A 13771-nucleotide genomic window follows, 5' to 3' on the forward strand; every position below is an offset into this window, starting at 1 on the left:
GTTATCAAAATAAACTGTCAGTTTTTGACAACATGACAAAATCTCAGGTTTATTATCTGTTAGATGCGATTCTGCTCATTATTGGCACGAAAATGTTTAGTGAATCCAAATGAAAAAATACTATTATTATTGTTGGTAAATTGGTGCTTATGAGATATGGCTCAATCGGAACGAAGTATTCAAATAGACAGGACAGACAGTGTTTTGAAGAAATTTACAGCGACTAAAGGATGTACTGTTTTTATTCACGTTAATATCAATATGCTGAACTATATGGATCGATTTACTATAGCAGGTAAAGATGCTTCTTTTTTCAAAATATCTCTTAAGCTCGTTGGCTCGGTCTTACCAGTTCGTATCAAGTAAAAATTTGTGTATAGACGTAGTCTAGACTTCTAATCGTTCAGTTTAACAACAAACTGCCTTTTTGTCTACGCTGAAAAAAGCTAACGAAGAAACCGTTATTTTACAAACACCATTATCTCAAAACCGCGTCACCGTCGATTCCATATTTTCCATCCGCCAACTACAGGAAGAAGTAAAAGAGCAGCAGTCTAAACTTTATGTTGCATTCATCGATCTAACAAATATCTTCGACTCTGTGAACAGAGATGCGCTTTGGGTAATTATAAAAAAGTTCGGAGTACCCAACCAATTTCTTACAGTGTGTAAATGACTCCATAAGAACAACAGTCAAGAGTGTCGCATCATGGATCACTGAGCGATCCCTTTTTAACAAATACAGGAGTTACGCAGGGATGTGTCTTAGCGCCTCTCCTATTCAACATATTCATGGCAGCGCTCTCCATTATAGTGGACAGCAAACTGCAGGAGAGGGGATTGGGCATTAGATACAGATACGACGGTCTGTTCATCATAAAAAGACTCAGGGCAAAAACACGTACAAAATTCATCACATAACTTGCTGATGACTGCGCTCTAGTTGCAAACACGTTACAACAATTACAAGAAATGTTGAAGACATATACCTGGGCATACGGGGCTTTGGGCCTTAAGCTAAACATCGAGAAAACCAAAATTTCTGCACTCCCCCGGAAGATCACAATAATGCTTTAAAAATCGGAGAACTATTGGAATATGTGGCGGAATTCAATTACCTCGGCAGTTTGATTTAGGAACAGGCCAATATTGACTTTGAAATTCAGCACAGGATTAGCAGCGCCTCAAGAGCTTTCTGAAAATTAAGACAGGGTTTTCTACAATCATAACTTGAGTACAAAAACGAAACTTGCAGTGTACTGAGCAATTATAATCCCCACCATGTTATATGGTAGCGAAACCTGGGTACCGTACAAAGAGGTTAGAAGAGAAAGAGGTAACAAATGCTCTATTTTATAATGCGCGAAGGCTGCCTGTTTTTCCGATCTGGGTTCCTTTGGTGGGGGTCACGCCAGGAGCGGATTTAGAAATTTTTAAGTGAATAATGATATACATCTAATATATAAAATTCTCGTGTCACAGTTTTTATTACCTTAATCCTTCAAAACGGCTTGACCGATTTTGATGAAATTTTATATGTATAATCAGTGGATATGAGACTAGGTTGTTATCGATTTTTTATACCCCTAAGTGATAAGGGTGACCCAAGAAAAAAAAAAATTTTTTTACTTTTTTGAAAAAAAAATTATTTTAATTTTTTTATGATTTGGCATTATAAAATACATACAACCCTAAATTTTCACCCTTCTACCACCAACACCTATTTTGTAATAGGGGTTGTTTTTTTTAATTTTTTTTATTACCTTACTCCTCCGAAACGGCTTGACCGGTTTTGATGAAATTTTATATGTATAATCAGTGGGTCTGAGACTAGGTTATCGATTTGGTGGCCCAAAAAAAAATATTTTTTTTTAATTTTTTGGAATTTTTTTTATTTCTATTTTTTTATGATTTGGCAATTAATACATTTGGCAATTAATACATTAATACAATTTGGCAAAAATACATACAACCCTAAATTTTCTTTTTCTACCATCAACCGCTCTTTTTTAATAGGGGATGTTTTTTTTAATTTTTTGTTACCTTACTCCTCCGAAACGGCCTGACTGGGCCTGACCGAGTTTGATGAAATTTTATATATATATATATATATATATATTCAGTAGGTCTGAGGGTAGGTTATTATCTATTTTTTATACCCCTAAGGCGCGGTATTTTCAGGTATAAATAAATAACTTTTATCTAACAAATAACAATCTTAAAGATAAAACAATTGGTAGAAGATACACGTTTTTACACGCTATCCGTCAAATAAAATATATAACACGCTATCTGTACCTGAAAATACCGGGGGTAAGTGATAAGGGTGATCCAAGTCCACCGGCCAAATCTTCTGGTGTATGGGTGGCTACTCGTTTTTTAGACCAATCTAATCTGACAGATCAAGTCTGCTCTGATTTGGCCTGTGACAGGCTTGGTCCGCCAATGGCTTGGCCTGCTACAGACTTGGTCCGGCACACAAACACAAAGTTCTTATCCGCAGACCAAGTCTGCAGGCCAAATCTTCTGGTGTAGGACGCTAATAAGCAAATTTAATTGTAGAATAGGACTGCAGAAAAACCACCTTATGATATTAAAAATTCTTTATTTAAAACTATTTAAATAAAAATAATTCTACAATGGGCTATAAAATATAAAATAACACAATATTAATCACAAAAATAGTATATTGTTTTATTAGGAATAAAAATGACACTTTTCGTGGCGAGGCTGTACGTTTACATACAGGCGAGGCACAAAAAGTAATTTTTACTCCGAATAGAACATGCTATTTTTTTCCAAACGCCACAAATAATTTTTTAAACAATTTCAAACGTTCCAAATGATATAAAAAGATTTAAAAGTAATACCTTGTATATAATTATATATCGAGAAACTATGGTTACCCTCCTTGAATTTGACACTTTATGTCAGTTTAATAATATATTTTCGCACTTGTATGCTTGGGCGTAAAAGTGTTTTACTTTTATATCTAGGCAGTAAAATTACTTTTTTACATTGTCAATCACGTCGCAAAAACTAATACTTTTGTGACGTGTGAAAAAAATAGTATATTGTTTTATTAGGAATAAAAATGACACTTTTTGTGGCGAGGCTGAACGTTTACATACAGGCGAGGCACAAAAAGTCATTTTTACTCTGAATAGAACATGCTATTTTAGAAACGCTACAGATAATTTTTAAACAATTTCAAACGTTCCAAATAATATAAAAAGATTTGATGTGTATAATTATATTGTAATACCTTGTATATAATTATATATCGAGAAACTATGGTTACGCTCGTTGAATTTGACACTTTATGTCAGTTTAATAATATATTTTCGCACTGCTTGGGCATAAAAGTGCTTTAATTTTATGCCTAGGCAGTAAAATTACTTTTTTATATTGTCAGTCACGTTGTAAAAACTAATACTTTTTTGACGTTTGAAAAAAAAAATATATTTTTACAGAATTACAAAATATTATTGTCCCTTAAATAATACTAACTTATTATAACTAGACCGTATACTTCTACTTTTGTCAAACAGACTTTTGTTATAATGATGAATTCGCACAGTTGCATATATAGAAGAAATTAATTCTATTAGGTTGTTAAAGTGGCTAGTAAAAATATTTTGTTCTCTAAAGTGGTTATTAAGTGATTCAAATAAGTTTTTTTTACCAATTATTATTTTTAAAACTCTAATATTTATTTTTTTAATATCGATAACAGTTTCTGAACCGTTAAAAAATATCTGAAGAATTTTTTCTGTTGTTAAACAAATATACATAACATCTTCAGATGGATAAAAGAGGTACTGTCCTTTGTCTTTTTGATTAATAAAGGACGTTATTAAATTATACCTGTCACCTGAAAGTGAATAGACACATTCCTCGCATTTTAAAATTTTACCTATTTTTTTAACCACAAAGCCAGCAATGTATGTTATGGCCTCTTTTTTAAATTCTGATATATTTATATTTATGTTTAAAGCATTGTGAAATATTTCATCGTCCTCAACTTCAATTACTTCTTCGGTTACTTCTGAAATGCGTTCTTTACCACATGTTTTATTAATTACCTCAGAAGGAGTTAAAATTGGAATTGCTTCCAACGGAATGCAATTCCCTTTAAATGAATCTCTCAATTCAAGATGGACCATCATTTTTTTATACGCCGATTTAAATTGTTTTGCTGATGGATTGTTGTTGTAACCACCCAGAGATCTAATCTGCCCAAAAAATAATTCAATGTGATCTTGACTTATTTTGTAGGTAGGGAAATACAACAGTAAATTATTCTCATAAATTAGATTTTTATAAAGAAATTGAAGGCTTTCTATATTAAATAAGAACCCTACAAATCCCATTTTTCTGCCGCTTTCGCACAATAGTTTGCCATCCATTAATCTTAATGATTTTAAATAATCTAATAATTCACACAAAAAAGAATTTATTTTTTCAAAGTTTTGCATACTGATTGGTTTTTTGAAATCAAGTTGGTGCAAATTTCTACTGTTTAATATATCAAATAAGTTGTTTATATAGCGTATGAATTTTACTGTGGGTTCAGAATCTTTAAACTGTTCAAGTTTTAAAATTTCATTGCAATATTCCAAAGAATGTGCTACTGATTGGCTAAATAGTTGGGTGGCTAATTTAACCTTCATTTTTTGGTTGCTATAAAATATATGTGATTTTCGCATTTTATTAGCCAAGTGCAAACCCTCTTCATCCTGAAGTTTACACAACTCTGTTAAAAAATCCCATTTTATTGTTCCACCGTTGTCATCTATAATAACTTTTTTTTCACCCAATGTATTCCTAATTAACTTTACCATATGACATGGATCAAAAAAAACTGCAATTCTTCTCCCAGAGTTAGGGTCAACAAATGTTGAATTAATATTTTTATAATCAAAATTACAACCCAGTTGTTTAGCCAAAGTAATATTGTTACTAGCCCCATCAAAAGTGATAGACACCAAGTGGATACCCGATTCATTTAGTAATTTTAGGCACTGTATTAGTAAATTATGTTTCTGTAAACCATTTAATGAGTCAATTAAGAAGTATCCCAGAGGAAGCTTCCAAGATTCGTTGACACCAACTAGCATAAATACCAGTGCTTCTTTTGCTACTGGATTAGAGTCAGTTTCTAGCTGAATACCATAATCTACAAATCCGTAGTATCGAACTCCATCAAATTCTACATGTTGGCGAATTGCCATTTCATCTATTACTAAACTACATATAATTGTGCGATTGGCATGTTCTACCTTTTTTTTTAATAATTGAAACACCTCTAATGTAAAACCAGCTTCCCCATTTACATTTTTATACCATCTCGATATTGTTTTAGGATGGGGAAGAGCTGAATTAAAAGTGTTCCTGACAAAATTATAAGCTTTTACAGAATAAAAATGTAACGTAAGGGAAAAAGCTTTTAAATTATTTCCATATTTGTGCTTCTTAGTTATTTGCCTCTGTAAAAATTCTTCGTTAGGACCTATTTGTGCTAAAGTTTCCAAAGTTTCGGGAGTTACCTTACCACATAATGATTTGATGACATCAGAAAGAGTGGCTGACTTCTTTTTGTAATGCTGGAGACTGGCTCTAAGACGTTTAATTTTTCTTCGAGCTGTGACTAGCTTCTTTGTCAATTTCATTTCTCGTGGCGTAGTATCCTGAAAAAGTATATTGATGTTTAGTAAACAATATTACTAGCAAAGCGTAAGAAAATAATATTTATGAACTAATAATTATTGCCGTAGTTTAAAACATGGTAAGCATTATGTCAAATATTCATATGGATTGCCTTTATGCAACCGACAAAATATAAAATAAATTCTGTTAATATGTTAAATCAACAAAAAAATGCTTACAGACATTCAGGTAGGGATGTAAAAATGGTAATTTATTTTTTGTGACATGACATTGTCATTTATGTGTCATTTACGGTCATTTATGGTCATTTACCTTAAATGTAAAAAAATCGCTAGGGAAGTAAAGATAAAGATATATTAACAAATACAAACAAACTTAAACAAAAATCAGTCTTAGTGGTTCTACGTTCACTAAATAAGCTTAAAGGCATAGCTTAGGTATACTTTTAAAATAAAATAATAATATTTAAAAAAAAAATGAAACAAAACACAGCTATATCACACTGAGTAACTAAGGTCCATTTGTTTTCAAAGAAAAAATGGAATAAAGAGATATATATCATAAATTTAAGTCATAAATTTAGGTGAACAAAAAAATAAATGACAAGAGTGTCATAAAAATAAATGACAAGAGTGTCATAAAAATAAATGACAAGAGTGTCATAAAAATAAATGACGTGACCGTCATTTTCATTATGACCGTTACATGACAATGTCAGAAAAATTTGGGGGTTTTCAAAGAAAAAATGAAATAAAGAGATATATATCATAAATTTACGTCATAAATTTAGGTGAACAAAGAAATAAATGACAAGAGTGTCATAAAAATAAATGACGTGACCGTCATTTTCATTTTGACCGTAACATGACAATGTCAGAAAAATTTGGGGGTATTTAGTTTTTTATAATTTGCTCACATCCCTACATACAGGCAAAGTTTTTCTTATAGCAATTGTACTTGTTATTAAAATATACAGTTAAAACTTTTTTTAGTGTAATACACTCGTATGTGTCAAAAACAGTTCTTTATCAACAATGTTTTCTTATTTAGTTCATCCAGGTATTCTGCATATTAGAAGCAAAGCTTTTTATTACATATCTTTATTTATACTTGAATAGCATATGTGCTAAAGTATATTTTAATTCTCTGTAAACTTACACTGACATTTTTTCTAAAACATCATATGCCTAAAATAATCAGCTTCTGAGATATAATTATACAATACAATTGAAAAAATGGTGTCAAAGTTAGCTTGGATATGAAGACCACTGTTATTTTATATAAAAAATTATACGAAGAATGTCATCGATCATCATTTCCAAGTTCACTTTCGCCATTTCCTTTTCTTGATTATACAGTAGTACTGTATTACAGTTGAGGGTTTGGTTGATTATTTTGCAGTACTGTATGTTCAAACGGTTTTCGATCCAGCATACTTTGATATTGATAGTTCAAAATGGTTTTCATGATATAGACCAATTCCCAATATATTCCCCTTAAGATCTCTAATTCAAATTACATTTGTAACCAGACTTACCGCAATATCCTTGGCAATGGATGAAAGTGGTGAAGTCATATTTTCTAAAGGTTCAGTGCTACTCGATGGTCTATATGGTAGTTCTAGATTGTCCTTAAAAACACCTGTGCTAGTAGACGGCAGAGAACTACAATCCATTACAGAGACACTCTGTATTGTATTTGCATGTTCAGAACAAAAGGAATCAGTGGTCTTTCTAGATAGGTCACATTCACTTGCAGCACGACATGAAGTGTTACTTGTAATCTATAAAAAAAGTAATAAATATTCTTAAAATGTATAAAAATTGATCAAAAAATAAAATGTAGTGGTCACGTAACCACTACTTTCAAAAAATTTTCATTTCGCTTATTTAAATCTTAAAATATAATATAGTAAAATATAATAATAAAGTATTGTGACAAAGGCTAAATTATAAAAAATATATATTTTATAATGAACTAGCAGTTTTTTTTAAATTCCCTGTTTATTAATATTTCATATTACTTTGAAACATAAAATATTCTAAATTAGCACTTACCAATATAGGTATAGCAGTTTTCTTTAAATGTAATGAAAAGGGTGATTTTTCATTATCAAATGAATCTTCTTTAAAATGCAAATGACACACGTGAGAATATTTAAAAATATCATCTTTGTTTAAATCCAAAGCTGCTCTCCAAGACTCCCACATCTCATTATTTTTAGGAAATCTAAAATAAATCAGGTATAGGTTAGATATGCAGTAAAAGCTAAAGTAAAAGGCTAGATAAGATAGTAAGTAAAATCTAGATTAGATATACAGACATTAATAACTAAAATAATTTCTAATTTATTATACTGTTTCGTGTCAATAACATCTGAAATAAAAGTGAGAATGAACTCCATATATTTATAAGGAAATTATTCTCTTAATCTAGAAAACTGTAACTGATTTTCCTGCAATTATCAATTTGGATTCCATTAATTTAATAAAAAATTGAAAACGTACTAAATGCTGTCCTGTACAAAGTTAAAACAGAAAACAACATGGCTACTTTAAATTATCAAATTTCATATTACTTACCGAAATAAATGCACATCAGTCTTATCCCGATAGTAATTGGCACTTTTATTATAAATACAGTTTTTTACAACACACCTAGGCATTTTTAAACAATAGTAAGTCCAATTAAACACAAACAAAGCCACTAGAACGACTGTAAACACACAGCTGACACAACGAAAATGGCAGAAAATAGAGTCGGTTGACAGCTCATCGGCCCCAGTCGGCGCGTTATTCAAATAAATGTTATTCATTGGTCCGAGCGCTTGGAATCCTGGAGTGGGAAACTGGCAGGATGCGCAGTGGTCTTTGCTACATCTTTAACTTCATAAATCTATGGTACCGTACCGCCGACACATGAACGCGTTAAAAAGTTGCAAGAGAGACACCTTAGACAACTCTTAAGAATCCGGTGGTTCCATCATGTCTCATACTTATCGGTCCTTGAAAAAGCTAACTGCGGGAGTATTGGAGTCATGGTAACAAAATTCCGCTTAAGATGGGCTGGTCACGTATGCAGAATGCAAGAAAACCGCATACCAAAATCTCTGCTTTACGGTGAGCTTGTAGACGGTAAGAGGAGGCCGGGTGGACAACTCAAAAGGTACAAGGACATTTTTCACGAAAACTTAAAGGCTACCGGAGTGCGGTAGGCAGTTAACATCACGTATCGGGCTTTTCAGTCACAGAAAAGCTCATGAAAGAAAACGCCTTGCGTGACCATCTTTTGATGCGTGTCGAATACTCGTCAGCGAGTAACGGCAGTATGTATGTATTATCTCAAACCATCTATATCTCACAACCCATTTTAAAACCAGCTTTTAACGTAGTAACTTTATTTCCATCCTCACCCAATGTGACGGTACCATTTAAATGTCATCTGGCTCGTACTGTCGATCGATTCATTATGTTTTAAAAGGCTCCCAAGTCGGGACTTGGAAAATTCAAAGGAGTGATAAGTAAGAGTAAAGTAATGGCGTTATTTCCGATGCCCGAAATAGACACGCACAGGCTTTATTTTAAAGTGTCTCTCCGCTCATTCTGTCATTGGAAAAGCTGCGAGAATTCAAATAATTTTGGTGGTTTTGTACGTGCCTTGAAAAACGTTCGGTATGCTCGTTTGGGTCTCTTGAGTACCACTATAGAGCGAGATCAATTAAAAGGTTAAAAATAGGTGAAATGTTTCTTCTTTCTCGAGTTTTTTTTAAATAAGAAAATATTTTATGTATAGACATGTGTGCCCTTAAGAAATGGTGCACCCTGTAGAGTATTGCCTTAAACTGAGGCATCCTTAATTAAACACCGTTAAAGTGAAAAAATAGATGTAGGAAAAATAATAATATACTCCTACTACATATTTTAACATTTTTTTTGTGCAAAACTGCCTGAAAGCTTCATATTGTCTTCTTTTTGGATAAAAAATCCTGCAGCCTTTCAATCGACGAAATTTGACTGTAAAATCCTTCATATTGAAGGAAATCCTTCATTCTGGCAACACTGGCAGCATTCTATTCGTTCAGATTTGAATTTGGCGCGAATTTTTTTAAAGAAATATATTCAAAATTACACTAGTAGGTATACGAGTTTCTAGATATTCTCAAATAACTCAAGATCTGTTATAGATATCGAAAAACGGTTTGCGGTAGTCAATTCTTCTTCTTCTTTCTCAGCCTGGTTCCATCCAGTGTTGGATATAGGCTTCTTCTAGGTTTTTCCATGCTTCGCGATCTCTAGCCAATCTTATCCATTGTCTTCCCGCCGCTGCCCTGACGTCATCGACCCATCTCTTTTTTGGTCGGCCCACACTTCATGTTGTTCCCCTTGGTCTCCATAGGATTGCTTTTTGGGGCCATCGGTCTGGATCCTGTCTTGCCACATGTCCTATCCATTGCCACTTCAGACTTGCCACTCTTTTAACGACATCTATTAATTTTGTTTTTTGACGTATGTGGGTATTCCGTATTTTTTCCCTAATGGTGACCCCCAACATGATTCTTTCCATGGCTCTTTGTGCTACTCGTAGTTGTTCTGCTGTTTTTCGAGTAATTGCCATAGTCTCTAAGCCATACGTAAGCACAGGTAGAATGCAGCTGTCGTAAGCCTTTTTCTTTAGGTTCATGGGCACCTTTTTATCCTTGAAAATATCGCTCATATTTCCAAATGCCATTTCCAAATGCCAATTCCAATGCCAATTCCAACCAATTCTACGTAAGATGAACTATCAGTAAGCATATTTTAGTTGAAATCTGAGACATTTCGGTTTTTGACAAAATCGACAGGGGGGTGCCGATGAATTTTTTCAATAAATATTGAAATATCGTTTTTTGTTATTTCGTAATATGTTGTAGTCCTGAAAATGCACTTTACAAAACCGTTTCGTTTTTGAGGTTTACACTTTTTGTTCCAGAGATATTCGTTGTTAAATATTTCGGAAAACAGAAAAATATATATTTTTTTCTACATATTCTCAAATAACTCAAGATCTGTTATAGATATGTCGCTTTAAGGCAAATATTACTAATGATTCTTTTCATTTAAAAAAGCCAGATTTCAGTTTCTTCGGTATAAATATTCTTTTATGACAGTTCTCATAGTCAAACGAAAACCAAACTAAAACAATACATGAAAGAAAATTCCTTCTTGGGGCTCGACGCTACGTTGTATACATCCCATAAATCTAAATGAATTATGGCATGTTTTATACTGAAATGCCATACTACAGGAGCCATAGTTTCATATGCCATATATTTTCTTGGTAATTATCTTATTTTAAGATTATCCCAGTTTGTAGCTTTATTTTGAATACCTCCATCTCTATATTATTCCAGCCACTTCATGAAAATTTACCAACGTACAACAGTAGTCGAGAAATTAATGAAAATTTATCAAAATTCTCAAATGTTTAGTTATTTTTTAAAGTTATAAGTATCCTTTTTTTGACTTATTTGTCTGAGGTCACTGGTATAGACAGAATAAATTATGAGAGCAGGTCACGCACCATTAATTTATCTAGTGAATCAATTAAAATCTATTAAACATTTTTCAGGCTGTATTGATTTATTGTTCTATAATGTCGCGTCAGTCGAGCCACAGTGTCAAAAAGATCATTTCCAGGGTCAGCTTCGTTAATATACTTAGGATTTTTTAAAGATGGTAATTAGAAATCTGAGATTTTATTCAAAACTTAAAATAAAGCAACAAAAGTATTTATTTCAACGATGTATCACTAATAATTGTTAAAAATGTTCTAACTGTGGTTTGGTCTTAAATAACTATGCTATAATAAGACATTAGTAAGGAGTTATACCGTGCTGGCAACTGTTACTTTTGGGTCGGCATTTACATGTGTGGAAGTAAATCGCATAGGGATCTTATTAAGTCGGAGTGAGAGACGCGACGCGCGACGGTGTGCTGTTGCGGCGTTGCCGATACGCCTTTCCTTATCAAGTAAAGTAAAATCACAATCGCAAACCGCTTATTTTTAAAATACTTTTTTTTCAAGAAATAACTAGATAAAATCATTAGACATGTTTCTAAGCATCTGAAATGGAATTATAAGGATATCGTTAGGGTGTCATTTTTTTATTAACGAGGAAACGTCAGTAATCGCGATAATTTAAGAACTCAACTTTTTAACACATAACAGGCCTACAGGCCATAACTCAAGAACCACTTTAGATATTGAAACTTTTTTTTATTTTCAAGATCGGATATTTTACAATATGTTTACATAAGAAAAATTCGATAAGGTTGTTTTTTCCATTTAAAAATTGTAAACAATCCATCCATTTACTTTTAGAGCATAGCAATTTTCAGCAATCGTGTAATTTTTTTATTGATAAAGATTTTCACATACTTCCTGTCTACAAAGAAAATACAGCAGAAATATTAACAAAGTTCTTGAAAAAACTACAATCTATTATTTCTAATAGATTTCGAGATATCGATTTTTGAATTCAGAGTTCTAATAGCGCGACCACTATCGAACACCCACTCAATTCCACTTATTTTTACCAAAAATGCAAGTCTTTCTAGCTTGCACTTAAAAAAATTCATGCTATAGGGAAAATTACAACGACTCGTTAATAAATAAACAAATCAAGTATCACGAGACGTAATTAAATCGTGAAGCTGAACGCATGACGTACACCTTTCCCTAGAACTTTAAGTACTGACAGAGGTATTGATTGGGTCGACCGGTCAACTGCGATAGATCTGCTATATCCCCTTCCACGTCTCTTAGCGATGTGCACAGTTTCTCGGTTTATTTCATACGTTTGGCAACGTGTTTACTGTCCTCTCTTTGTTCAGTACATTATGAACGCATTGTACTCTTCTTACATACGGAAATCTCGACCCAAGACTAACCTTTGCCAGCCCTTAGTATCTCGAGTTATATGGACGTCCTGTCTTCAAGTTATTAGTCTGTTAAAAAATAAGATTGGAGAATGTAATAATCTATATGAGTTGGGGTATTCCCAGTACTGGATCTAGATCAATGACTAAAGAAAACAAGGACATATAACGCCCATATACAGGCTGCCGCAGAATTTGTGATCTTAGACGCCATTTTATTGGATGTAACGAATAAGTCATCAGCGACAATTTTAGCGATTTTTGAAGTCTAAAAGCCGCAGCGGCAAATAAACAGTCCACTCCGTCTTTTTAGCGTTTTTTTTTATTGAATTCGATAATTATTTACGTCGATGTCGATACTAGTTTTGTACCTTTTGTTAAATGTTTTAATACGTTTTTTTTTCTTAATTAATTAGTATACCATCGCATACACCATAGGCGTAGTCAAAACATTTGTCAAAAAAATATAAATATCTCTTCAAGCAGCTATGTTAAGAAAAATATATGCCACGGCACTGTTTGGAGGTATGGTAACAATTTGGTCTCGAGTCCTTGTATTCTTTAGTCATTGGTCTGGACCAAGATACTCAAGATAGCATGACGTGAGACCCATAAATACATACATACCTGTTTGTTCTTGACTAAAACACACATATTTTATATACACACCAGTTCTGTCACAACATTTCTTCGGAACCATCAAAAGAAAGCAACGATTGATGTTTCTTAATCTAAAGGGCGCGCACGTAGGCGGTCCGGTAGTTCCCCACTTTGATGTCGCCGTATTAATGTAGCTGTCATTTTCTGGAGAAAGAAACAAGAGAAAACACCAAAACAACGACTTTATATACCTACCTACGTCTACAGGAATAAATGTGGACTACGCGTCTGCCGCTGCCGGAAATGGCGGTTTTGGCACGCGCTAGTGTGTACCGGCTATAATAAAATAGGAGATAAACGAGGTTAGGATAGCGCTGGCGGCTATAAAGGACCGGTTAGCGCGGAAACGATTATTCAGAGTCGCTTTTGACGGAAAACCATCGTGTACGGGGATTGCCGGTGATATAATCGCCGGAGAAATGAGTTATGGTGGCGTATTTAGGGCTTTCTTTGACTAGATGTGAACATAAACGAACTAAGAAGAGATTTATGTCAAGAAAATATAAAATTTTCAACAATTCGAA

At 33.1% G+C, this 13771-nt stretch overlaps 1 protein-coding gene across 4 annotated transcripts in view; it reads left to right on the forward strand.

Moving 5' to 3' along the window:
- The window catches only part of LOC115884312 (protein spinster-like), a 67193-nt gene that overhangs the window by 1736 nt on the left and 51686 nt on the right, over positions 1–13771 (forward strand). Inside the window, exon 1 of one of the 4 annotated variants that reach the window (XM_030902854.1) lies at positions 14–295. The exons of the other annotated variants lie outside the window; for them this stretch is intronic. Within the exon in view, the coding sequence (XP_030758714.1) occupies positions 157–295 (139 nt within the window). The 5' untranslated portion in view covers positions 14–156. Of the gene's footprint in view, positions 1–13; positions 296–13771 lie in introns of those variants that run through there. 4 annotated transcript variants of the gene reach the window in all.

This window comes from Sitophilus oryzae, unplaced genomic scaffold (assembly GCF_002938485.1).
Source record: "Sitophilus oryzae breed Bouriz unplaced genomic scaffold, Soryzae_2.0 scaffold_227_pilon_pilon, whole genome shotgun sequence".
NCBI lineage: Eukaryota > Metazoa > Arthropoda > Insecta > Coleoptera > Curculionidae > Sitophilus > Sitophilus oryzae.